This window comes from Orcinus orca, chromosome 2 (genome assembly GCF_937001465.1).
Source record: "Orcinus orca chromosome 2, mOrcOrc1.1, whole genome shotgun sequence".
NCBI classification, from domain to species: domain Eukaryota; kingdom Metazoa; phylum Chordata; class Mammalia; order Artiodactyla; family Delphinidae; genus Orcinus; species Orcinus orca.
Genome location: NC_064560.1, coordinates 176,194,662 through 176,221,643, shown reverse-complemented (window position 1 = coordinate 176,221,643; position 26,982 = coordinate 176,194,662). Strand labels below are relative to the sequence as shown.

The 26,982-nt window shown below is 47.4% G+C and overlaps 1 protein-coding gene and 1 long non-coding RNA gene across 3 annotated transcripts in view; one reads left to right on the top strand and one right to left on the bottom strand.

The window, feature by feature from the left end:
• Window positions 1-25,644, top strand: part of POMT2 (protein O-mannosyltransferase 2) — a 47,709-nt gene extending 22,065 nt beyond the window's left edge. The window contains exons 9-21 of one of the 2 annotated variants that reach the window (XM_004262278.4): window positions 1,016-1,125; window positions 5,253-5,319; window positions 12,054-12,123; window positions 13,817-13,895; window positions 15,276-15,427; window positions 15,873-15,964; window positions 17,048-17,124; window positions 20,288-20,359; window positions 20,642-20,701; window positions 20,793-20,898; window positions 21,738-21,878; window positions 22,053-22,167; window positions 22,999-25,644. In XM_004262278.4, the coding sequence (XP_004262326.1) occupies window positions 1,016-1,125; window positions 5,253-5,319; window positions 12,054-12,123; window positions 13,817-13,895; window positions 15,276-15,427; window positions 15,873-15,964; window positions 17,048-17,124; window positions 20,288-20,359; window positions 20,642-20,701; window positions 20,793-20,898; window positions 21,738-21,878; window positions 22,053-22,167; window positions 22,999-23,104 (1,247 nt within the window). In that variant the 3' untranslated portion in view covers window positions 23,105-25,644. The remainder of the gene's footprint in view (window positions 1-1,015; window positions 1,126-5,252; window positions 5,320-12,053; window positions 12,124-13,816; window positions 13,896-15,275; window positions 15,428-15,872; window positions 15,965-17,047; window positions 17,125-20,287; window positions 20,360-20,641; window positions 20,702-20,792; window positions 20,899-21,737; window positions 21,879-22,052; window positions 22,168-22,998) is intronic. The other variant, XM_049705305.1, reaches the window with a different exon arrangement.
• On the bottom strand, window positions 17,927-21,553 carry LOC117198137 (uncharacterized). The gene is made up of 2 exons (XR_004479111.2): window positions 21,426-21,553; window positions 17,927-18,101 (listed from the first exon to the last, which is right to left on the bottom strand). It is a non-coding gene; the product is annotated as an uncharacterized LOC117198137 (long non-coding RNA).
• Window positions 25,645-26,982: the final 1,338 nt, after the last annotated feature.

Genomic DNA, 26,982 nt, shown 5'->3' with positions numbered 1-26,982 from the left:
TGTTGACCAGCACGAGGACTTAGGAGGATGGAGTGGTGGCGTTAGCAAATTTCTACTCATTATTTAAAAGGCCTAGCTCAGCTATATTCTCTTCCATCAAGCCATCCTCTTTTTACTCTTTGGGCAATAATTTGTTCTACCCTGCTCTGGGCTCCCACCATGTCACACCTTGTCGCACCTTTGCTGGAGCGTTTGCTGATCATCCTGTGCTGCTCAGTGTGTGATGCCATCATCCCCAAGACTGGGCTCCACTAGGTCTGCAGCCAGGTCTCCTCCACCTTTGGGTCCACCGTGTAATCGATACGGTCTAGCGACCAAATGAATGAACAAAGGGAGACAGGAGCGGCCAGCACTGGTGCAGTGAGACCTGTTTCGGTGGAGAGGGGAATGGCGGGCAGCCAGATTGCAGGGCGTGGAGAAGAGGGACAGTAAGAAGGCAAAGAGGCTCCTCCATAAGCCGGGGCCTGTGTGGGGAGGGGATGGATGCTCTTGGGTAAGCTGTTTACTCTGGGTTTTTGTTTTTGTTTTTTTAAATTCAGAGTAAAAACCCAAAACACCATTGAACAGTTACTACATGTGGTACTAGATTCAAAAGGCACAAAAGGATGTATAATGAAAAGTCTCTCTTAACAGTCTATAGTAACAATGTATCTTGGAGAACATTCCAGATGAAGATATAAGATGCTTCTTCCTTCTTTATTCCATGGAATGTATATGATAGACCTTGAATGAAGGACAAGTTGTTCCTAGTCTTTTGCTTTGATAATAGCATTGTTAATACCCAGCTTCTTCTGAAGTCCTTAGGAAGGAGGGGAGGGGACAGGCGAGACTATTTGGTGAGATCCTCTTGAGTTGACTCCACTGGTGTGAGAAGGCAGCCGCGCATCTTGCTTTCGGCAGTCCGGGACCCAGTGGAGTCTGTTAGGGGCTGGGGAGGCCTGTGGCTTCAGCGGCCCCTGCAGTCAGGGGCAGGTCTAGCGCTGCGCCAGCTCACACCGTCGCCGTCTGCCCGCAGACCTGGCCTATGGCTCTGTGATCACCGTGAAGAGCGCGCGGATGGCCGTCGGCTACCTCCACTCGCACGGGCACCTCTACCCCGAGGGCATCGGTGCCCGCCAGCAGCAGGTCAGTGAGCCCTTTGTGCGCTTGAGTTGCGGCAGCACTAAGCTGTTTGCCATGACTGAACCCTCCGTTCTCTTTCTGGCTTCCCCTCCTTTACCCGCACTGTTTCCCCGGCTTGAAACATCCTTTTCCTCTGCCTAACTCCAGCTTCCCTAGGCTTCAGCTGGGGAGTTCCCCTCTGACCACCATGACCTCCCTCTGCCTGCTCCTGGGTTAGGTGCGTCTGGTGTGGGCGGCTTTCCCGGCACCTTTACAAGCTTGTGTGGTAACCCTCTTCGCATTGAATTGTGAGTGCTTCCTTCCTCCTGTCTCTTTGCTGTTTGATTGCTGGCTCCTGGAAGGCTCAGTGCCCAGCACGAAGTGGATGATGGGTAGAGCGTAATGGTTATAAACACAGGCCTGGGAACCAGACTAGTTTATCTGGGTTCGAATCCTGGTTCCACTAGAGTGTGACTTTGAACAAATTCCTTAACCTCTCTGTGCTTCAGTGGGCTCATCTGTAAATTGGGGAAAATAAATAGTACTTCTCTCCATCATAAGGTTGTTGTGAGGATTAAGTGAGATAATCCGTATGACGTGCATGCTGGAGGATTAGCCGTGAGTATGATCTGAACGAGTGAGCAACACTGTCCGCGTCCACGTTAAGGAGTGGTGGATGTGGCTGTGGTGGATGATGCCTGAGAGGGAGAAGGATGGGGTCGGAGAGGTCCGTGGGGCCAGATTATGGAGAGGCCTTACGTGTTACAGTAGATTTAATTTTGTTCTGTAGACGCTGGGGAGGCATTGAAACTTATTAAGGGATAAGATGTGCTTAGATTTCTAGTTTAGAAGGACAGCTCTAGCAGGAGTGTGGTGGATTGGAAGGAGGAGGAGACTAGAGGCAATAATCATGACAGAGGATGGTGAACGGAGGCAGAGACCACAGGGAGAGAGGTGGGAAGTGATTTAGGAAACTCTTCACAGGTTGAATGTCAGGGCCTGGTAACTGATAGATGTCAGGGATGAGCCATGTCGAGGTCTGTAGTCTGGAGGTCAAGGTGTTTGTGTGATAATGCTGTTTCACCATAATCAGAAATGGAGGAGGAAGCATGGCTTTGGAGATGAGTTTCCTTTGTGTATTTTAGCTCTGGGACTTGTCTCAGGAAAGAGACATGAGTGTGTAGCATACAGGTGTCAGTGACACAGTGGGGGATGGGTGACATTGCCCTGAAGCAGTGTGCAGAGGGAGGAGGGCCAGCAGAGGAGCCCTGGGGAGCAGGAGCACGTAAGGCAGCATTAAAGGCGCTCAGAGTGGTGCTGGTAGAAGTGGCTGAGAAGGAAGGGGTGGACAGGAAGGTTGGAGGAGAACGGGAGGAGAGTGCCGAGCAGAGGGTCTCCAGTGGGAGGACACGCCAGCAGTTCAGGTGCTGCAGAGACCTCGGAGAAGGTGAGGACAGAGGAAGAGGCCTTCGAAGGGCAACATGGGAGGCCTGGCAACTCTGACAAGGGTGGCTTCCCTGGCGTGGGCAGGGCGGAGGCCTCGGATGCAGTGACACGAGGAGAGGAGAGTGCGGAGGTCGGGGCTTCAGGGCTGGCTGCTGCTCTGAGAAGCTTGAAGTGAAGTTTCTCCTCCTGCAAAATGACCAAAACCTTTACTTTGTGAAAAAACTTTTGCTTCTCAAAATATTTGATTGTTATTATTTCCTTATTTACTAGAAGGTTGACCCAGAGTATTGGGTTTTGGTATCAGTTTCCCATTCTTGACTCTCCGCTTCTCTCTAGCACAGTGGTTCTCAACCCTGGCTGCGCTTTAGAGTCCATTGGAGAGCTTTTAAAAAATTCTGATGCCTGAGGTCCACCCCAGAGATTCTGACTTAATTGACCTAGGATGGGGCCCATGCAGTGTGCATTTTTGTTTTGGTTTTAAGCTCTCCAGAAGAGTCTAATGTACTGCTAGCCCTTCCATAGTGATACCTTGCTGCTGGTGTCATGTAGGAGATAAAGTTACAGATGTGGTGACGAGGAAATCTATACTGTGCAAAGGGAGAGAAGAGCCACGTTCTGAAAGGCCCTATTAAGCTGGTCTTAGTGTTACACACTTGAAGCCCATGGGTAGAGGCATGAAGTTGTGACAGTCATCTAGAGAGAGCACATTAGGCCAAGGGACAGAGAGCCTGGCTTTGTCACTGACTGAGTCACTGAGCCTTTTCGCAGCCTGTGTCTTCATCTGTAAATTGAGGGGACCGCACTAAATAACCTCTAGTAGCCCTCCTCTGCCCTGTAGTTTAATGTCTTGTTAACAGCTCTAGGTCTCGATTTTTAAATGTTTTTAAAGCATAACGTTTATAAAGTAAGATTGGAAAGTGTAGAAAAGTATTAAAAAAAAACCCAAAGTTACACATAATCCAAGGATCATTGTTTATCCACGTAGTTTGATGTACAACATTCTGCTGTAATAGCATACCTGTGTCCCTAGGAGACCTCATATTATAAAAAACTCCATTGTAAAAATAAATGTTTCAAGGGGAAAAAGAGGCCATGGACTATATTCACAATAAGTGATTTTTCTAATAGGAATTTTAATAATAATGGTTTTTGAAAAAACAAAACAAAAAACAAAATGACAGCGCAGGGTGCACACACAAGCACCACAAAAGCTTAACATCCTTGAGCAAAATCGAGCTGGGTGAGCTTGATGTGTGCAGCTTTTGATGGGGAGCGTGGACTTAATTTCTCTGTGGCTGCCACAACTTTTAACGTGTATGTTCTTAATACCATTATTCCTAATTGTTTCTGAGAAAGCAAAAACCACTGAAACAAAGCAGCCATGATACACGCATAATTATTCTCCTACACGCTAATTCCAAATCTCTTTGCAAGTAAATAAGTCATGTTTTGTCCAATTGGAGTTATTAAAACTCACGTTGTAAGAGAGATGCCTTTGTTTCCGTTGCTTCTGGGTATTTATGTGCTTGTATACATAATTAGCATAATTGTATGTATGCAGTCTCTATCCTGGGAGCTTTGGAGCTAGCTCCCTCCGTTTGAATCCTGTCTCTCCAGCTGACAAGCTGTGAGACCTTTACTTAACCTCAGAGAATTACTTACCCTCAGTTTGCTTGTAAGTAAGGTGGAGGTAACCATAGTCCCTACAACCTAGCGATAAGACCTGTCCAGTGCTTAGAGCAGTGCCTAGTGATAAATGGTAACCATTTTCAACAGCAGCATGTTATACACCTTCTCCTGTGCTGGGTAAAAATGCCCTGAAACATTTTCTGCGGCTGCATAATATTCTATCCTGTGGACATAACCAGCACGTAACTCTTCCTTTAGTATTGGACATTTATATTGTTCCCAGGATTTTTGCTGGTAGTTTAATTGCAGCATTACATGCGTGTACACACATGCACACACAATTTTTAAAAAATCAGTGTATACAAAATGGCTATGTCTAAAACTTCAGGCTTCTAGGATAAGATTTTTTTTTTTTTTTTAAACAGTACGCGGGCCTCTCACAGCTGCGGCCTCTCCCGTTGTGGAGCACAGGCTCCAGACGCGCAGGCTCAGCGGCCATGGCTCACGGGCCCAGCTGCTCCGTGGCATGTGGGATCCTCCCGGACCGGGTCACGAACCCGTGTCCCCTGCATCGGCAGGCGGACTCCCAACCACTGCGCCACCAGGGAAGCCCCTAGGATAAGATATTAATAGAGTTTTTTTCGTTTCATTTGGCCATATTCTAGAAAAATACCATGAATTTTTCATTTAGAAAGTTTGAGACATGGTCTTGATGACTTTTTAAAAATGAACTAAATCCTCGTTGTGTGCTGGAGACTGTGTTACACAAGGTGTTATTGTTCCTCCCTCTAGGAGGTGGGAAGTTGAAAGATAGGATGCAGAGGGGTACACAGAGACAAATCAAAAAGGCTTTTGTGGGAAAAGACCTCTAAATATAGAAGGAAGGAGAGAAAGTAGCATTTACCAAATGCTACTTCGGAGCCCTGTCGGGAAACACAGCCCCTCGGGTTGGTGGCTGGGGATTCTGAAAAAGGCTTAAGCAACATTGGCTTGCTATTGATTGTCCTGTGGCCGGCTGTGCTGATAGTGACTGTCTTCTCCCTCCCACCTCCTCCTCCCTCCCCCACCCTACCCAGGTCACCACCTATTTGCACAAGGACTACAACAACCTGTGGATTATCAAGAAACATAATACAAATTCAGGTAATGCGGTAGGGAACTGGCGCTTCTTGTATTATTACTTACTCTGAGCCCTCCTTAACATTTCTCATGCCTCCAAAAGAATGGTGCTGGGATGGGCTTTCCTGAGCATTCTTTGCCATCTTTACAGATCTCAGTTATCCTTTCAACAGTTATTTATTGAGCCCCTGCTACGTTACAAGGACTGTTATAGGCATAGGGATAAGCAGTGAGCAAGACAGATAAGATCTCACTCTTAGAGCTGTCTTTTCTTTTTTAATTTTTAAATTTAATTTTATTAATTTTTTTATACAGCAGGTTCTTATTAGTCACCCATTTTATAGGCAACAGTGTATACATGTCAATCCCAATCTCCCAATTCATCACACCACCCCCACCCCCACCCCCCGCCGCTTTCCCCCCTTGGTGTCCATACGTTTGTTCTCTACGTCTGTGTCTCAATTTCTGCCCTGCAAACCGGTTCATCTGTACCATTTTTCTAGGTTCCACATATATGGGTTAATATACGATATTCATTTTTCTCTTTCTCACTTACTTCACTTTCTGTGACAGTCTCTAGATCCATCCATGTCTCTACAAATGACCCAATTTCGTTCCTTTTTATGGCTGAGTAATATTCCATTGTATATATGTACCATATCTTCTTTATCCATTTGTCTGTCGATGGGCATTTAGGTTGCTTCCATGACCTGGCTATTGTAAACAGTGCTGCAGTGAACAGTGGGGTGCATGTGTCTTTTTGAATTATGGTTTTCTCTGGGTATTTGCTCAGTAGTGGGATTGCTGGGTCATCTGGTAATTCTATTTTTCATTTTTTAAGGAACCTCCATACTGTTCTCCATAGTGGCTGTATCAATTTACATTCCCACCAATAGTGCAAGGGGGTTCCCTTTTCTCCACACCCTCTCCAGCATTTGTTGTTTGTAGATTTTCTGATGATGCCCTTTCTAACCGGTGTGAGGTGATACCTCATTGTAGTTTTGATTTGCATTTCTCTAATAATTAGTGATGTTGAGCGGCTTTTCATGTGCTTCTTGGCCATCTGTATGTCTTCTTTGGAGACATGTCTATTTAGGTCTTCTGCCCATTTTTGGATTGGGTTGTTTGTTTTTTTAATATTGAGCTGCATAAGCTGTTTATATATTTTGGAGATTAATCCTTTGTCCATTGGTTCGTTTGCAAATATTTTCTCCCATTCTGACTGAGGGTTGTCTTTTCGTCTTGTTTGTAGTTTCCCTTGCTTTGCAAAAGCTTTTAAGTTTCATTAGGTCCCATTTGTTTATTTTTGTTTTTATTTCCATTACTCTAGGAGGTGGATCAAAAAAGATCTTGCTGTGATTTATGTCAAAGAGTGTTCTTCCTCTGTTTTCCTCTAAGAGTTTTACAGTGTCCAATCTTACATTTAGGTCTCTAATCCATTTTGAGTTTATTTTTCTGTATGGTGTTAGGGAGTGTTCTAATTTCATTCTTTTACATGTAGCTGTCCAGTTTTCCCAGCACCACTTATTGAAGAGACTGTCTTTCCTCTGTTGTATATCCTTGCCTCCTTTGTCATAGATTAGATGACCGTAGGTGCATGGGTTTATCTCTGGGCTTTCTATCCTGTTCCATTGATCTATATTTCTGGTTTTGTGCCAGTACCACATTATCTTGATTACTGTAGCTTTGTAGTATAGTCTGAAGTCAGGGAGTCTGATTCCTCCAGCTCCATTTTTTTCCCTCAAGACTGCTTTGGCTATTCGGGGTCTTTAGTGTCTCCATACAGATTTTAAGATTTTTTGTTCTAGTTCTGTAAAAAATGCCATTGGTAATTTGATAGGGATTGCATTCAATCTGTAGATTGCTTTGGGTAGTATAGTCATATTCACAATATTGATTCTTCCAATCCGAGAACATGGTATATATCTCTGCATCTGTTTGTATCATCTTTAATTTCTTTCATCAGTGTCTTATAGTTTTCTGCATACAGGTCTTTTGTCTCCCTAGGTAGGTTTATTCCTAGGTATTTTATTCTTTTTGTTGCAGTGGTAAATGGGAGTGTTTCCTTAATTTCTCTTTCAGATTTTTCATCATTAGTGTATAGAAATGCAAGAGATTTCTGTGCATTAATTTTGTATCCTGCAACTTTACCAAATTCATTGATTAGCTGTAGTAGTTTTCTGGTGGCATCTTTAGGATTCTCTATGTATAGTACCATGTCATCTGCAAACAGTGACAGTTTTACTTCTTCTTTTCCAATTTGTATTCCTTTTATTTCTTTTTCTTCTCTGATTGCTGTGGCTAGGACTTCCAAGACCATGTTGAATAACAGTGGTGAGAGTGGACACCCTTGTCTTGTTCCTGATCTTAGAGGAAATGCTTTCAGCTTTTCACCATTGAGAATGATGTTTGCTGTGGGTTTGTCGTATGTGGCCTTTATTATGTTGAAGTAGGTTCCCTCTATGCCCACTTTCTGGAGAGTTTTTATCATAAATGGGTGTTGAATTTTGTCAAAAGCTTTTTCTGCATCTATTGAGATGATCATATGGTTTTTCTCCTTCAGTTTGTTAATATGGTGTATCACATTGATTGATTTGAGTATATTGAAGAATCCTTGCATCCCTGGGATAAATCCCGCTTGATCATGGTGTATGATCCTTTCAAAATATTGTTGGATTCCGTTTGCTAGTATTTTGTTGAGGATTTTTGCATCTATATTCATGAGTGATATTGGTCTGTAATTTTCTTTTTTTGTAGTATCTTTTTCTGGTTTTGGTATCAGGGTGATGGTGGCCTCATAGAATGGGTTTGGGAGTGTTCCTTCCTCTGCAATTTTTTGGAAGACTTTGAGAAGGATAGGTATTAGCTCTTCTCTAAATGTTTGATAGAATTTGCCTGTGAAGGCATCTGGTCCTGGACTCTTGTTTGTTGCAAGATTTTTTTTTTTTTTTTTTTGCGGTACGCGGGCCTCTCACTGTGTGGCCTCTCCCGTTGCGGAGCACAGGCTCCGGACGTGCAGGCTCAGCGGCCATGGCTCACGGGCCCAGCCGCTCCGCAGCATGTGGGATCTTCCTGGACCGGGGCATGAACCTGTGTCCCCTGCATCAGCAGGCGGACTCTCAACCACTGCGCCACCAGGGAAGCCCTGTTGCAAGATTTTTAATCGCAGTTTCAATTTCACTACTTGTGATTGGTCTGTTCATATTTTCTATTTCTTCCCTGTTCAGTCTTGGAAGGTTATACATTTCTAAGAATTTGTCCATTTCTTCCACGTTGTCCATTTTATTGGCATAGAGTTGCTTGTTGTAGTCTCTTAGGATGCTTTGTATTTCTGTGGTGTCTGTTGTAACTTCTCCTTTTTCATTTCTAATTTTATTGATTTGAGTCCTCTCCCTCTTTTTCTTGATGGGTCTGGCTAATGGTTTATCAATTTTGTTTATCTTCTCAAAGAACCAGCTTTTAGTTTTATTGATCTTTGCTATTGTTTTCTTTGTTTCTATTTCGTTTATTTCTGCTCTGATCTTTATGATTTCTTTCCTTCTACTAACTTTGGGTTCTGTTTTCTTCTTGTTTCTTTAGGTGTAAGGTTAGATTGTTTATTTGAGATGTTTCCTGTTTCTTGAGGTAGGCTTGTATAGCTATAAACTTCCCCCTTAGAACTGCTTTTGCTGCATCCCATAGGTTTTGGATCGTAGTCTTTTCATTGTCATTTGTCTCTAGGTATTTTTTGATTTCCTCTTTGATTTCTTCAGTGATCTCTTGGTTATTTAGTAACATACTGTTTAGCCTCCATGTGTTTGTGTTTTTTATGTTTTTTTCCCTGTAATGGATTTCTAATCTCATAGCATTTGGTCAGAAAAGATGCTTGATATGATTTCAATTTTCTTAAATTTACTAAGGCTTGATTTGTGACCCAAGATGTGATCTATCCTGGAGAATGTTCTGTGTGCACTTGAGAAGAAAGTGTAATCTGTTGTTTTTGGATGGAATGTCCTATAAATATCAATTAAATCTATCTGGTCTGTTGTGTCATTTAAAGCTTGTGTTTCCTTATTAATTTTCTGTTTGGATGATCTGTCCATTGGTGTAAGTGAGGTGTTAAAGTCCCCCACCATTATTGTGTTACTGTCGCTTTCCTCTTTTATAGCTGTTAGCAGTTGTCTTATGTATTGAGGTGCTCCTATGTTGGGTGCATATATATTCATAATTGTTATATCTTCTTCTTGGATTGATCCCTTGATCATTATGTAGTGTCCTTCCTTGTCTCTTGTAACATCTTTATTTTCTAGTCTATTTTATCTGATATGAGTAATGCTACTCCAGCTTTCTTTTGATTTCCAAGTGCATGGAATATCTTTTTCCATCCCCTCACTTTCAGTCTGTATGTGTCTCTAGGTCTGAAGTGGGCCTCTTGTAGACAGCATATAGATGGGACTCAGACAGTTGAGACTCAGACTTAATCCAGAAGAGGTTACCTGGACACGTGCCTGGGGCACACTGTGGCTGCTTTCATTTCTGATTTAGAGCACACCAAGCCTTGCAGACCCCAGCATGTGGTACAGCTCAGGTTGTCTGGATGTGATAGAGGGCTGCTGCACACTGGTCATCCCAGGCCTGGGCCAGTCTGTTGGAGATCTGCGGGCCTGCCAGCCCTGTGGCTAGGCTCGTCTAGGCTGGTGCCCGGGACCTCCCTCAATGCCTGCGCATCTGCCTCTGACAGGCCAGGGTGAAGCTGCTCTGAAGCACACCTATGGGGCTCCCAGGGCTTTGTGACAAGGGCTATGTCTGGATCTTCTGGTTTTTCGGTCAGACAGCTGGCTACCTGCAGACTGTGCCCTTTGCTGCGGCCGAGAAGAGAACAGAACAGAGGGCATCTCCCGCTCACCTTCTGATTGTCTTATGCCACAGGTGTTCTCTCCTCAGCAAACACCACCTGGCTCAGCCTGTCTCGAGTCAGCTGCTCCTGACCTTTGTGGGGAAGTGGGCAGCTGCTCATCTAAATTTACCTTCTCTGTTCCTTTCACCACCTCCCCTTATTGCCATGGTTTTTAGCCTTGAAACGTGGCCCGTATGACCACTGTCTTTGCATCCTAGTCCTCGGTAATATAAATTATGACACCATTGGGCAGGATCTATTTCTGTCCCTTATAGTACTGTTATAGATTGTGTTTTGATTCAACAGGCCAAACATAAGCGGTCTGTTGCAATGAGGGGTTCTGAGGGAAGACCAGCTTTCCTTCTAAAGTCATGTGGGCACGGACCAAGTCTTTGAACGTCCCTGTTCTGTTATTCTACTGTGGCTTCCAGGTTAAGGTGGCTGCATATCACTCCAGTGACTAAGGAGTCGTGTGAAGGCAGATCACTACAGGCATTCTGGGAGGGGGGAACTGTCTAGACAAAGGTCTTTGTGTTCTTGATGGCCATAAGTGCCCCTCCCCCACAGATCCATATTAAGTAAAACTTCCTTCCCCTTTGACTTATTTGATTTGTCATCTTGCTGATTCTTCTTCTTTTTTAAAATAAATTTATTAATTTATTTTTGGCTGTGTTGGGTCTTCGTTGCTGCGCACAGGCTTTCTCTGGTTGCGGTGAGCAGGGGCTACTCTTGGTTGCAGTGCACGGGCTTCTTATTGCAGTGGCTTCTTTTGTTGTGGAGCACGGGCTCTAGGGAGCGTGGGCTTCAGTAGTTGTGGCACGCAGGCTCCGTAGTTGTGGCTTGCAGGCTCAGTGGTTGTGGCTCATGGGCTCTAGAGCACAGGCTCAGTAGTTGTGGTACACAGGCTTAGTTGCTCTGCAGCATGTGGGATCTTCCTGGACCAGGGATCGAACCTGTGTCCCCTGCATTGGCAGGCGGATTCTTCCACTGTGCCACCAGGGAAGTCCTAATTATTCTTCTTAAGAGACCTTAGAAGGCAGCGCAGGAATGGGCATTTCTACAGTTGAGTTCTCTAATTCTCTTGAGAGCCAGTGATTTGTCCTGGCAGATTTGTCTTTCCTGACCTTGAGTGTTAGTGTCTACTGCCTGGGACAGAAATTTGCAAGGAACTTCTGTGTTGCTGTGATTACTGCCAACTCCTTTTCCACTGTCATCACTTTTCTAGATCCTCAATGGTCTTGACTTCTTGATGATACAGAAGTAGTTCTTTTCTTTCGTCATTTTCTTTGCCTCACGTTTATCAAGTCTATAGCCAGAGACAAGATAATCACTGGCCAAATATGCAGGGTTTAACATTTGATTTTGAAGAGAGCTGGTCTTTTGCATGGAATTCATATTTGGAAGACTATATTTTTACTTCTAAAAGGAAAATCTTATTATTTAGCTTCCCAGCTTAAAAATCCTCTAGTGGGGGCTTCAGTGCTTGTCAGATAAAGGCCACATTTCCTAGCATGGCATACACAGTCTGGCCCCATTTGTCCATACCCTCACCTATTCCCACTCTCCTTCCTGCCCACCCTCCCTAACCATGTGAATTCATTTGCCACTGATTCAGATGAGTTTTGCTCTTTCATACCTCTCTGGCTTTTCCCCACTTGCTCACCTGACAAGTTCTCCCTCTCCTTTGAGAGTCTTTTCAGTCATTATCTCTGGGATACCCTTCCCTCATCCTCTGAGACAGTTCACTTTGGTCCCACAGCACTCTGTCAGTACCTCATGTGCATACCACGTTGTACTATAACTCTTTACCGGTAGGTCCTTAATTAATGCTAGCTTAATGAGTGAACGGTTTCAGACATCAATGCTTGTTTCTTCTTGACAGATCCCCTAGACCCTTCACTCCCTGTGGAGTTTGTAAGACATGGAGATGTCATTCGACTAGAACACAAAGAGTAAGTAAATTTGCTGTTTGGGATAAATGAGTGGCATGAGCATCAAAGGTACAGAGCTCTTTTAAGCTGGAAATAAACAGAAGTCAAATGTGGATGAGGCTCTAGTAAATGGAACAAGGCTGCTGTGCTAGAATGGGAGAATGATTACTTTGCCTGTTTTGGCTTTGGGAAGCTTTGGATTTTGAAGGTACCTTTCAACTGCCCTTTTCCTAGGGGGAAGAAAGAAAAAAATTGAGTTGCCCAAAGCTTTTTCTTAAGCGGCTGCCTTGAGAAAGGTATAGGAGTCTGTTTCTGAATATGGCAAACTAGTTCATTTAACCAGTGTTCTCACTGAGAATGACTAAAAATGCTGGAAAATGTAGAAACATCTTAAAAGCATAAAGAACTGACAAGATAGTAAGGAGTTACTAGGTCAAAATCTCAGTGAAAGGGGGAATCCAGAGAAAAAGTGGGACACTGTGGCCACTTCTGCCTTGAACCCACAATCTTGAGTTTTGATTTTTGGGTTTTGACTGCCTCTAGAGAGAAGAAGTTTTAAAGTCAAAGCTCTAGGCTCACCCGAAGTGGTAAATTATTGTGATCTTCCCCAAAATTTGTAACCCCCAAAGGCTTAGGGTTAGGATAAATCCGCCCTATCTACCTATATCCAGAGTGTGTCTGGGAGAGCAGGGCGGGGGGTGAGGTTGGTAGGGACACTAAATCTGGTTCCTGAGAAGCTGTAATTACCAGTTGATCTTCACATGGATTTGCAACCCAAATTCATTTCACCTGGATGGTCTCAAAATCTTCAGGCCATGAATTTAAATGAACATGGTCCTAAGACTGTGGTAATGTTCCCTAGGTGCCTGGCTAAAAGCAAATGTTAATCCTCTTTTGGGAAATACATGGTTATCTATTCCTATAAATAGTTTTTCAGTGACAGTGAATAGTACACAGTAAAAAATAACTAAGCACACAAGGAAATAGGGCACCATGTGCAAGAATGAACAGGAAAAATAGGCAACAGAAGCAGCCCTGCAAAAATTTCATATGAATTGTCAGATACAGAATTTTTTTTTTAATCAGGGATTTTTTTATTATACATATAGAAAAGCTATGAGCAGTGTTTTTTCCCTAGTCAGTAAGATTATGGATACTTAAAATTTTAATTTAATTTTTTTAAATAAATTAAAATTTATTAACTAAATTTTATTTTTGCAAATTTCCAATATTTTTATAATGAACATTGATTACTTATTATGGATAAAAGCAAGGATTATTACAAAAAGCACAAAGTAAACAAAATCTAAATGAAACCCTCCACTTCCCCCACAGATCCCTGCTTTGTAAAACTGGTGATAGGAGTAGAAAGCGTAGATGGTAGGGAGGAAGTTTACCTATCTCAGGCATACATAGATCACAAATTTTAATTTTCTTCTCCCTAAACCTGCCTCTTAAGTCAGGCTAGCTTGCCTCAAAGCCACCAATGTGTTCAGTCATCCCCCTGCCCCCCACCTGAAGTTGTGGGGTGAACTGGAAGTGAAGCCCCTTTCTTGGCGTATGGTCCAGTACTCCTCGCGATATGTTGGATTTAATGGTTTGGATTCTAATTTTTCTTATCCAAACAGATGACTCTGAGTAGCCTTGGTAAAAGAAGAAACATTGCACATCTCTTTTCTTCAGGATAGTGGCACTTCTCTCTTTTAATTTCTAGGACTTCTCGGAACTTGCACAGTCACTACCACGAGGCCCCCCTGACCCGGAAGCACTATCAGGTCACAGGCTATGGCATAGTAAGTGAGCCACTCGAGTGTCAGCAGGATGTCAAAAACTGTGGGGCCTGGCTCAGGGCCATGTGGCGGAACACAGCCTCGCCAGAATTCTGGAATGTTCCTAACAATTGGCTGCACAGGGACTCTTAACATTTAGGAACTTTCTGGCTAGGCTTTTTGCTGTGGGAAAGGCAGCCTGTGAAGTCTATTTGTTTCCATGTCTTGCCTCCCATAATTACCATGCCATTTTTATGTTCTGACACTTAATAAATGTCAAATATGAATACTGTAAGGGTCCCTTTTAAAATCATATTATACTTAGAAGCCACAGGGCCACAATATGACCCCAGATGAATATGCAAGTTTATCCTTTGCCAGATTCCAAATTCTCATTGGCTTTATTTTTTTATTTTTATTTTTTTTGCGCTACGCGGGCCTCTCACCGCCGCGGCCTCTCGCGTTGCGGAGCACAGGCTCCGGACGTGCAGGCTCAGCGGCCATGGCTCATGGGCCTAGCCGCTCCGCGGCATGTGGGATCCTCCCGGACCGGGGCACGAACCCGTGTCCCCTGCCTCGGCAGGCGGACTCCCAACCACTGCGCCACCAGGGAAGCCCTCATTGGCTTTATTTTTAAGGATTACTTCCCTGTTCCACAGAGGGATATTGTCCCCATTGCTTTGGATTTTTACTGCCTTGGGGTGATGCAGTTAATAGAGGAAGCTCTATGAGTATTTATGGCTTGGGGAGTAATTTGAAAACAGAAACAACTAGTGGGAAAGTAGATTTATGACTATCTGTTACGTTCCCTTCCAAGGGCTTTGGTGCTTCAGTAAAGATTCTGGGTTCCTTAAGGTGGAATTCCCAACCCTCTTTCTATTTGCTCATCCCACATTATACTAGAGCCAAGACTCTGAACTTCATCTTTTTCTGGTGGGCATTTCCTGGGGAGAATTAGACACAACTGTCTTAATTTCCACAGTACGATATCTAGGCCAGACCTTTCTTCAATGAGTGAGTGTCCCCATGGCCAGCAGTAATGGACGCAAATAGCCCAAATTTATTTCTGTTGGCACATGGTGATGTCTTGAGTTTAGTTTAAGGGCAAAAACATTTATTTAGAACTTAAACTCTAGTTCTATAAAGTGAAGAATTAGACTTAAGGTTCGAGGAATTTTACTACTTTTCTTGGTTGTAATCGCAAGTGCTGGGACAATGGCAGTCACTTGGTATATTTCTATGGCCCTCTCGTTCCCTTTCCCACCTCAGTCATTTAGGCCAGTTTGGTCTTTGGCCAAACTGTAACATGATGGCATCTGAAAGGGTGACCATCTCCCTTTTCTGATACGTCTTCTCTAAAGTCATCTTACTTTCTTTGTATTTTTTTCTTGATTTATGTGGCAGAATGGGACAGGAGACTCAAATGACTTTTGGAGGATTGAGGTTGTAAACAGAAAATTTGGAAACCGAATCAAAGTGCTGAGAAGTCGAATTCGCCTCATCCATCTGGTGACAGGTTGTGTCCTGGGCTCCTCGGGAAAGGTCCTGCCCAAGTGGTGAGTCTCTGGGGTTTTGATGTCCCATTAGTGGCTCATGCTTTTCCTTTCACACTACGAGGATACCCAAAACTTCCATTTCGCAGTGGTCGATGTTCACCTCAGGTTTGCTTTTTCTTTGTGGTGAATGGAGGGAGGAAAGGCATCAGGAGTTTTATGGAGCCCAGAGCTCCAGAGTTCCTCTGGTGTTTCGTGTGTTGTAATAGTTGAGCATTTGTACATCTGGCTTGTGATAACTCTCTGGATCTATGTCTCCTTCTAAAATGGGAATGTTGTGTGCTCGACTCCTCCTAGGACAGTTGTGGAATATAAAAGTGTGAGGCTGAAAAAAGCACGACCACTGGGTTGGAAAGAGAGGGGCGCCGTAGATTGAAGAGCAGTTGGCAGCGTTACTCTCCGGTGGGTTTCAGGTCTTCTGAGAGACATCTGTGACTACTTTTCACAGGGGCTGGGAGCAGTTGGAAGTCACCTGCACTCCATACCTAAAGGAAACCCTCAACTCCATCTGGAATGTGGAAGACCATATCAATCCCAAATGTGAGTGAGGCCATGTCCTGGGCTGGCTCTGAAGGGACCATTTCTAAGTAACTCTCATCTTAGGAAAAGAAACCTTTACAGACTCTGCTGCCGCTTTATCTTATTGTTGCCATTTTCTTCCTTTTTTAAACCTAATCTCTTCATATGAATTGTCTAGATAGGGAGCTCCTTTTTTCTCCCCACCCACTCAAACTTCCCATCCTCTTTAAACTCCTCTCCCTAAAGTGACCTATGACTTCACTCAGGGCCAGAGCTGGTTGACTCTGGTCACTTTCCTTGCCTCCCACTGGATATGACTCTCTTGCCGCCTATAATGCAGGTCCATCTGCTTGCCTCCTGGGCTATTCTATCCCCTCTGTGGTTACCTCCCCACCCTCAAGGCTTAGAGCAGGCCGGTTCTTTCCCTTTCTGTCCCTGTGTAGGCTCCTCCCCTGCCCACATCCAGCCAAGGCTTTTACAGAAAGCAATGGCTGCAGCCCTTGATCTGAGCCCCATATTTATACTACCAGGCTCCAATTGACATTTCCACTCCCGCGTCATCTTCAACTCAACGAGTGTCTGGATTCATCATCTGTCCTCTTAAGCTACCCCCTTCGCGCTTCTGCTTGATTTCTCCTCTTCATGCTTCCTATTTCATTCTCTTTACCACCTAATTTAACCAACCAGCTAATTAACTAAGTAATTAAACAGCTCTTTGTTTAGATGCTGGGAGCCATGTGGGGCCCTGGGGACGCCTTGGTGAATGAGACAGGCTCGGTCCCTGTCCTCACAGCCCTGCCTCGTGGGGGAGCAGCATTTGAGGGAGCGGCGTCATGAAGGCTGATGGTGCCGAGGGCTGTGGGAGCTCCGGGGCCAGGGCTTTTCGTCTGTTGCCATTGCCTCCCTCAGAATACCTGCTGAGTGCTTAATACGTGCTCAGTGAATGATCAAGAATCCTTCTGTCTCCTCAACACTCTCACCTGCTGGTTAGCTTGTCAGGAAGGCTACACTCAGACCCTGACAGCAGTGTGGATACCATGGACAGACAGCCATGAGGAGCGGGTGTGTGAGAAAGGTTTACGCCTCTGTCGTTTCTTTTTCTAGTGCCAAACATCAGCCTGGACGTGCTGCAGCCCAGTTTTCCTGAGATAATGCTGGAGGCCCACATGGTGATGATCCGGGTACTGTGGCCCCTTCCCATTTGGCGGCTTCTCTAAGAGCTCTTGGGCATCCACAGATTTGGATCATGGATCAGTAACCTTGGTATAGACCCACTGCCCCCTTGTGGAGGACTTAGTGTCTTCACCTATACTGGCTTACTTGGTCTTCAAAGGCATTGAATGGTGGTGGCGATGATGGTGACGGTAATGATGATGAACACTTATGTAGCTCTTATGTGCCAGGCACGACTCTAAGCACTGCACATATATTAACTTAATACTTATTACAGTCCTCCAGAGATTATCGTTCCCAGTTTACAGATGAGGGAATTGAGGCACAGAGGTTAAGGAACTTGCCCAGGGTCACACAGCTAAATGTAAGAGGTGGATCCAGGCCTTCAGAGTCAGTGCTAGTTACCACTACACTCCTCTGCCTCTAAGTGAGTCTCACATCTGTTGAAATGGCAGAGCTCCTGAAAATCATAGTGCCCTTGGTTGAAAATCATGAGACACTGATAGGTGATTCCATCATATGAAATTAGGATTAGTTAGGATGAACAGCTAATTTGAGTGTGTTGTTTATATGCAGCATAAAATCCCAACCAAGAGCCCACTCAGGTTCCCAGACAGAAACAAACTGTTTAGGGGGCATGGTTGATTCATTTTAAGGTTTTAAAGACTCGTCGTTTGTACTGTCTATCGTTAGTAGCTGACAGCTGACATCAAAGGTTTAAGAACAATTGAGAGAAGAAATCTTTAAATTGAGAAAGTTCTACCTAGTAGCTTAAAGTTTCCCCTGTGAATTGGAAAAACCCTGATGCGGTTTTGATGTTGAGGGGGAAACCTCTTTACTTTGGCTTCTGGAAAACCGGTGTTCTGCAGGAACGATGTTTAAGAATCACGGTATCTCAAGCCAGGTTCGTGTATCTGTGCAGGATTGCAGAGAGGTGCAGCAGTTGTTATTTTTCCCCTGGTGAGCCATTGTCAATTGTTCTTTCCTGGAAGTGATTATGTAAGCAGTACTCAGTAAATATAGTTGACTTATTTCAACAGATTAAATTTAAAAATTCAAATTTTGTCATTTCTGCACATTGGGAGGTGATGAGTTGACAATAAGCAACCTCTGGGTACCTTCTTCTCTGACTCTCTGTTTGTAGCTGTCACTCTGGCCTGATGACATAGTTCTTTTGAATATGTGCCTGTCGGTCAAAATATCATTTTAGATCCGGGTAGAATTTTAAGACTAAGTCTAAATAAATAGTCTCGTTTTTTCTTTCATTATCTGAGAGGTAGAGTCAAAGAAGAAAAGGGACCTAAGGAACCTTTCTTATTCAACTGATGTAGAGTCAGGATGGGGAGAGAGATCAAAATTGTCTGGACTATAGAAACTGCAGGGGACAGGGCTTCTGCTATCTGAGCAGAGGGCCTAAGGCCTGGGCGGAGAAGGCTGCCTAGCCTGCTGAGGTTAGCTGGAATAAGCCCACTAGGCGTTAAGCACAGAGAACAATGTGCAGATACACATGCCTATAATGGTTACAGATTTTCCTTCCTTCTGTTTCTTGGTTTACTAAAGGAGCTGGATTTCTTAAGAGTTTAATGTGTAGGATGCCCTTGGCTTGGTATAGCTCTGGCTGGAGTGCCTGGGTTTGGGACTGGACTGGACTGGTTGAAGGAATTGATTGCCCTCAGCAGCTGCTCTGGGGTCCAGAATGATTCATTCTTCATTCCAAGGCCCTTCAGATGGCCATGATGGTTCAGGGGCTGTGCAGCTGACCCCTTTGGGCGTGACACCCCACTGGCTCTTTTAACCCTGGAGGACCAATCCAACCACTGTAGGGAGGCCTGCAAATGATTCTCAAGACCTCAAGGAGTTGGTTTAGTAAGGCACTGGGTTCTGGTTCACTGAACCAGACCTGGATCTTTCTTGGGCTAGGCCAGTGGTTCTCAACAGAGGGCGATTTTTGCCTCTGAGGGGATATTTAACAATGACTGGAGACATTTTTGGCTGGCATCATGGAGGGCTAGGAATGCTTCTGGCATCTAGTGAGTAGAGGCCAGGGATGCTAAACACCCTACATGGCACAGGCCAGCTCACACCAGAGACTTCTCCAGCCCCAAATGTCAATAGTGCCGAGGTGGAGAAACCCCAGCCTAACTCCTAGCACCTCACTCCCCTTCTCGGGAATGACTTCTCAGTCTGTCCTGATGATGAGGCTGATGCCATCCTGCTGGGTAGGATCCAGGATCCTGCTCCTTTTCCTTCTTGTTTCAGCAAAGGCCTGCTTTTGCCATTTAGAGACAGGTTGTTGGGTATTCTTGGCTGTTGGACTAAATGGGCTGTGTCTGGGTCCTTCAGGCTAAAGTGTGCATTCTCAACCAGAGCGATATCGCTCCCAGGGGGCAAAATGTATTCTTGGAGGGTGGGAAAAAGAAAAAAAAGCCCTTAACTTTTTAATGTATAAAGCACAGGTATTCCTGCATTATGTAAACAGATATACAGAATAGCTATGGTATTAAAGTGTCATGAGGGGACTTATTGTGGTGATTGTTTTGCAATATATACAAATATTAAATCATTATGTTGTATATCTGAAACTAATATGTTATCTATCAATTATACCTCAATAAAAATTTCTTTAAAATGTCATGGCGGGGGAGTGTTTAGGGAATAGATGTCTTAAAAAGGTTGAGGGGGGGCAGGCAATAATGGGAAAAAACGCTGAGAAACATTAGGCTAAAGTAACTTTTTCAAAGTCCAGGAACTTAGAGTTTCTGGGTTTGTGTTTGAGATTGGCCTTCCAAGGGAACAAGTGAGTCAGCCCTGATTTTCTATGCCCCACCCCATCCTCTTGACACCTTATCCTTGGCCTGGAGACGGATATGTATTTTGTGCCTCTGGGAAACAAGTCTCTCATTCCTCTTTCTCTCGAGCAGAGAGGGTCTCAATGGACTGTCTTTGCTGGGACATGGAGGCTTGCTTGTTGGGAAAAGTAAGTCAGTTTTTGTAAGCAGGTGGGCAGTGACTGAGAATGAGCACCTGATTCTTCCCTGCAAGGGAAGGGGAGGGGAGAGGAGAGAGGGTTTCTCTTGACACCTGGCCACACATCAGATCCCCATCCCTCACGTTCCTGTCGGCCTTCTAGAGCTCTGCTTTGACTAGCTTTTCTTTGCCACTTTCCTGCAGGGGAACAATGGCCTCAAACCCAAAGACAACGAGTTCACGTCCAAACCCTGGCACTGGCCTATCAACTATCAGGTAGGGCCCGAGGCAAGAAAGAGGGCGTTGAGATTTGGTGGATGTGGGGTGCGCTGGGGGCGCAGGGCGTGGCCTCGCCTGGCTCGGGGTGGCCAGAGGCGGGCTCTGTCTTCTGCCCCGATTCGGATCAGCCTTCCCAGGGAGCTCCCGTAGAAGGCGCCCCCTCCGAGCCTCCCGTCAGGGCTCCCTGTCTACGAAGGGTGACCCGTCTTCCTCCTCCTGGAACTCGTGCGGCTGGGAGGAGCTGAGCTCTGGGCCAGCAGCGTGTCCTCTGCTCCACAGGGCCTGCGCTTCTCAGGGATCAATGACACCGACTTCCGAGTGTATCTGCTCGGCAACCCGGTGAGTGCCCGCGCACCGCGCTTTGGGCCCTGAGCTGTGCCCGTGGAGAGCTGCTGCTTTCTCTCACCCTGCTGTTCTCGTTTCCCTGCAGGTGGTTTGGTGGCTGAATCTGCTGAGCATCGCCCTCTACCTCCTCTCAGGGAGCATCTTTGCTGTGGCTCTGCAGAGAGGGGCACGTCTGCCCGCCGAGGTTGAAGGTCAGGTCCCTGGGCTCTCCCGCCCTCCCACCTAGCAGTCAGGAGGGCGCCTGCACTCGGGGAGGGCCCGCCTGCTGATGGCCCTTCCTTTGCCTTTCCCTCCCCTTCTTCCCTCCTCTTTTGCTTTTTGGAACTCAGTCACAAAAAGCCCAGTGCTGTGTTAAACAGTACATCCTCCCAACAACCCTATAAAGTAGAGTTTATTACTCCTGCTTTATGGATTAGGAAATCAAGGCACAAAGAGGTTAGGAAACTTGTCCCAGTAAGGGATAGAACTGAGGTTCACACCCAAGCGGACTGAGTTCACAGCCTTCACTTTTGACCTCTATGCTCTATGCAGAGCTTCCCACCTTTTCTCTTCTGCCCCTTCCTCGTCCCATGGCCCTGTCCTCTAGTCACGTAGAGAGCAGCCCCCAGGCCGTGGGCCACAGCATCTGAGACATTCACACAGGCTCTCTCTGCCTCTGCAGCTCCGCGTCTGAACAGACATAGTCCCCGACCGCCCCCTCTCCCACCTCCGTCCTTACCTCTGCCCGCACCTCCGCCCCGTCTGCTGCTGCAAAGACCTGCATGACAGCAGAGATATGGGAGCTGGAGCTGGAGGCCAGGCTGCCTGCTGCTGGGGTTTGGCGCCCCTGTCGTGGGTGCCGAGGCCTCCCTGGGCCGGGTAGCAAGCAGTTGCTCCTCTCCTGCCAGCTGCTGTAGGATTGTTCAGCTTGGGCAGAGGAGAGAAGGAAGGCTTATGCAAGTCACACAGCAAGGAAGGGGCAGAGCTGGGCTAGACCAGGCTCTCTGCCCCCTCCCTGTCGGCTGACCGGGCTGTGCTGCTTGGGGCCCAGGGCTGTCCCAGGTCCTGCTGCAAGGAGGCGGGCAGCTCCTGCTGGGCTGGATGATGCATTACTTCCCGTTCTTCCTGATGGGCCGGATCCTCTACTTCCACCACTACTTCCCCGCCATGCTCTTCTCCAGCATGCTGACAGGTCAGCGCTGCCCTCCTGGGCCTGGGGAATGAGGGCGGGGCCGGGGAGGAGGCCACCATGGAGCGCCCGCGCTGGGGGGAGCCCTCTGCTTCCCTGACCTGGGGGGCTCCGTCTGCTGCCTCCCCAGAAGGCATCCTCTGCCAGACCGGTGCGAGGTTTCTCTTCCTTCCATAGGCCTTCTGTGGGACACACTCCTGCGGCTCTGTGCCTGGAGCCTGGCCTCCTTTTCTCTGGCTGGGCACGTACACATGCTGGGAATCCTGAGCCTGCTCCTGGGAATTGCCTACAGGTGAGCACCCCCTGCACCTTGCATTGCTGCCCCCCAGCACTGAGGCCTCGGTCCCAGGTGCGTTTTAGGACCCCCTGGCATGCTTTTGAAGCACACTGGTGTCCGGCTCCATCTCCAGAGGTTCTGATTCAGTTGAGCCCAGTTTGGATCCTGTGGTCCAGCCACAGTTTTTAAAGCTCCCCACGTGACCCGAATGTGCAGCCAGATGGGCGAAGCACGGGCTACCTCTCTGCATTCTTTCCTTTTGCCAGTGGCTCCCAGCTTATGGACCACTCCGGCCCTCTTTAGTCACGTGGCTCCCAGCCAGAACAGCTCTCAGTGGGGTGAGGGAGCGGGTGGTGGAGGGGCGCCGGGCTGTGGTGCGGCTCAGAATGACTAGGAGGGGGTGTCGTTTGCTAAGCCGCCCTCTTCCCCACCTCGCAGGCCTCACAGATCCGCGCTGAGAATCACTGGCCTTTAGGGGCGGCGGAGCAACATAAAAGCCTGAGCAGGGAATCGGGGGCCTGAGGCCTGGGAGCATTTCCACGTTTTAACAAAAGGTCTGGGCCAAACAGTCCATGACCAGACCCTGGACTTCTCTGTCTCCTGGGCCTTTTGGGAAGAGCCCTTTCCCTCACTGGCATTAAGCCAGCCTCTTCCAAGTTCACAGCCTCTGGTATGGCCAGGTGGCAAACTCATGCAGACATGGTGACCAAAAGGGGTGGGTCTTGTAGGTAGAGAGGGTCCGATGAGCCCCGGCAGGAGGAGCTGAATCTCATGGGTCTGCAGGGCACCTCGCCTCCACTGAGGCGGCAGGGTGCCCACTGCCTCCCCCTGGGTTCTCTCCCTCAGCTTCTACCTCTTCCATCCTCTGGCATATGGGATGGTTGGTCCACTAGCCCAGGACCCCCGAAGTCCGATGGCAGGACTAAGGTGGCTGGAATCATGGGACTTTTGAGGCCACTGCAAGGACTCCAGCCTGGGTCCAGGAACTTCCTGGGGAGAGCCAGCTGTGGAGCCAGTCCCTGGACCCTCCCAGCTGTGGAGGAAGCTGCCTGAGGAGCCCGCGGAATTCTGCCACCTGCCAGGACCACGCCCTGGGAGCATACCCGGAGTGTAAGCCACTAGAGAGGGCCATGGCTCTGCTCTAACCACAGCCGTTCCTCCACTGGGGCTGGCTCAGCAACAGGCGACACATCTCTCAGGCCCGTTTCCCCAAGTCTGCAGCATGAGGAGGGATGAGTGTGCAAGAGGGTGGGTGTGAGTGTGGGGGGGAGTGTGCGTGTGAGGGTGCGTGTGTCCGTATACCTGCAGAAGATAGACCGTGACTGTGGACAGCTGAGTGTCATAAACTCTAAGAAATCGTCCGGGGCTACAGTAGTATCTCTGGGGTTTTTTTTCACACTGGATTTGGTTTGTAAGATTCATCAAAAATTCTCAGACCTCCAAGAAGACTGAAAGCACTGACCCCACCTTGGGATGTCACCAAGGGCAGAGAAGATGGTATCGTCACGGTTGTGCTGCCCTCCTTCCCACAAATAAGCAAATACAGCTGAGGCCCCTGAGCTGGAGGGCCGCCTCCCAGCTGCTTCCCCACGTGGCTGCTGCCGGGAAGTCTCCTCCGTGGCCGCAGGCGGCTGGACTTCTGCCTGCGATGTGCGCAGAGGACTGGGCCCCAGAGCGAGGCAGCTGAGGACTCACCAGCCCTGTTGGCCCTCCTCAGCCCTCGGTTCCTCGCTGTCTGAGAACGTCACGTCACGAGGTTGGTGGGAGGGGTGGCACCCTGTCCTTGGCTACTGTGTGTTCTCAGGCCCTGTGAGCCAGAGGTGATTTCTGGCTGCCCATCCCTTACCGTCTGCGTCCAGCCTGACTGTGAGGGTGGGCCCGATGCATTCTCCTGATTGCAGGGAGAGCCTTTGGGGCCCCTCTCTTAGCAGCTGAGGTGGATGTGTGGCAGCGCAGGGATGTGTATGGTGCTGGGCTGGGGTCCCAGCAGGGCGTCGGGGTGTGGGCTGCCTTGGCCTTTCCGGGCTGGTGTTCCTGTCACTCACTAAGCTTTCCCCAGTTTTACTTCTCTAGTCCTCCCCTGCTGACAGCCCCCCTCCCTTTCACTTCATTTCATTTCCCTTACTCTGTGTCACTGTCTCACCAATCTCTTTTTCCCCAAAGACCCAGAGCACCTAGAAATGCCTTGGAGCTTCTCCTCTCTACCACTCTGAAGCCCAAGCAGGAAGCTCAGAGCTGTTCCTTTTACTTCCTCCCCATATGAAAGAGATAAAGAAAACCCTTGGGTTAGCACTCAACAAACCCAAGGCCAGTCCTTCAGCCGGCCTCCGTCCTCCCAGTGCATGACAAAATATTATTTTGTCTCAGAGAACTGTCATGCTTCAAGGTTTAATGATGCATCTCTGCCACCCTCCATCTTCCCTCCTCTGTAGCCCCCACCAGCTCTGACAGGGTCAGAGCTCTTTAGAGCATCTTTGCTAGGCGGTTGCCACGGAGACTGGAAATTGGTCCCAAGGACAGGCTGCGCTACGTACTGGGTGGTGGGGAGGGAAGCTTCTGGCCATGCTCAGACGTTCAGACCAACGATCATTAAAGTTAATAGAGGAAATGCAGCAATGTCAAAAGCAAGGCAGGTTCGTTAATTAGATCTGGGGCCTGATGACCTCCCTTTCCCAGGGCTGCAGCCCTTTTGACTTCCCCCAGCAGGAAGCGCTGCCGGGTGCTGAGTCTGGGCTGCTTGCTTAATTGAATTTCTGGAAGGGAAGGAGAACTGGGATGGAGAACCTCCCGCTCTCCCCTCCTCCTCCGCTTCTCCCTTTCTCTCCCCCAGGCCAATTTCGTTTCTTCTGAGCTGGGTGGGGGCAGCCATCTTGGTGGGCTCTCCTGGAGGTGGAATTCAGGAACCTGTGCTTGGCTCTTAGCAAAGAACAACGGCCCCACGATGACAACCGGAAGGTGGCTGATGTTCCCTTGTGCCTTATTTCCTAATAGGAACTTGTTGGAAGGGAGGTGCTCTGAAGGCAGCCACTCTGAGTGAGGGTGAGGAAGGAGAAAGCTCAGCCGGCTTCCTGCCCATCCCTCCCTCCTAATTTGGCCACACTGGGGACAAAAGTTTCCTTTGTCTCTTACACTGCTTTCCAAAGATGCAGAAGAACTGTCCGCCCACTCCCTCCTCTTCTTCCTTGCCCAGACTGGCAGACACTTCTCTGGGGACAAGGCCGCATGGGTTGATGCAGCTTCAGGTACTCAGGTTCTGTTGTTGGAAGATGCTGAGGAGAGGGGCTGTCGTGGTGGTGCTCTGAATATGGGCTCCAGCCCCCAGGAGCAGGCAGAATGTGAGACGCCCCACAGACTTGCTGGCGGAGGAAGGAGACGTTTGTTAGCTCAACCTCCAGCCGGCTTCTTGACCCACATTTTATATTAAAAAAAACTTTCCACAGATAATCAGAGGCCGTTTACTTTTGTAATAAATAGCGCTTATTTTGAACGCCATGTTGTTCTTGTTGTACTTAATTGAACCTGACTTGCCCTCTGGCTCCCAGAAAGAAGAGAAGAATGTTTTGAGTGCAGGAACCATTCCATTGTGTCTGGAGTCTAAGGCCATTCTAATTCCAGCAGAGGCCCTGGGCTAGGCAGGCGAGCCTGATTACACCAGGGAACATTTAGGCCCTCTCATGGATAAGGTTACTTGAGTAATGTTGGTTGTTATTGTGATTTATTTAAACTTATTCTAAAATAAGTAGGAAGCTGGACCTTTTTCTCTTTTAACCTCCTCACACAAGTATAGAAAGGAATGAGAGAGAGAGTAACGGTTGTCCACTTCTGAGACAGCTGAGTGGCCCAGCATGGTAGCAGCAATGTCCATTCTGCTTATAAAGAGGCCCCCATCTTTTTTGTTTTGTTTTATTTTGGTTTGGTTTTTTTGTTTGGTTGGTTGGTTTTTGGCCGCACCATGCGGCCTGCGGGATCTTCGTTCCCTGACCAGGGATCAAACCCGTGCCCCCTGCATTGGAAGCACGGAGTCCTAGCCACTGGACCGCCAGGGAAGTCCTAGAGGCCCCCGTCTTGACAGGGGTCACCTGTTATCAGGAGTCATGTTAAGGGTCCAAAGGAGGTAAGAGCTGACATGTTTTAGACAGAAGCTGAGGGAGGAGAGGAGTCCACTGCACTGTGAAACTGGGGATCTTCTGGGCTGTCTGACCAACCTCCTTCTTAGGACCAAGAGTAGCTGGAGGTGGAGAGAGGGGATCGTGCAGATCCTCAGGAGATGGAACTGCCGCGGACAGGAAGGTTAGAGAAGGACCAAATGCTGCTTGACGCACAGCTTAGTTTACCAGCCCATGATGCGTCTGTGACACTGAATCCTCATAAAGGCCCAGTGAAGTCCGTGCTGTTTTTGTCCCCATTCCACCCAGGAGAGATTCAGTTAATTGCCTGGTTAGTAAATAGCAGAGCCAGGACTAGGTGCCGAGTTGGGCTTTTTCTGCTTCTCCAGCCTGGTCCTGGGCCTAGGAGCGCCTGCCCAGGACAACCTGGATCCCCTGCGGAAAAGGCTTAGATCAGCACGTTCCTTTGTACCTTCTGCCTAAAGCATTGATAGCTCATCCAGGGCCCAGTGTTTCCTGGTGCACCCAGACCAGTGGTTTGCTGGGAGGAAAAAAGCCCTGATTTGTAGTATATGCCAATTTTCATGGTGTATATACTCCACCATGGCCTCCTTCAGGCTACCAGCCTGATGTTCCTGAATGAGAAGCCGGAAAGGTGAGCACAGTTGGCTGTCACAAGCCATCTGAGAGCCAGCTCTGACACACCTTTGACCCAGACCCAGTG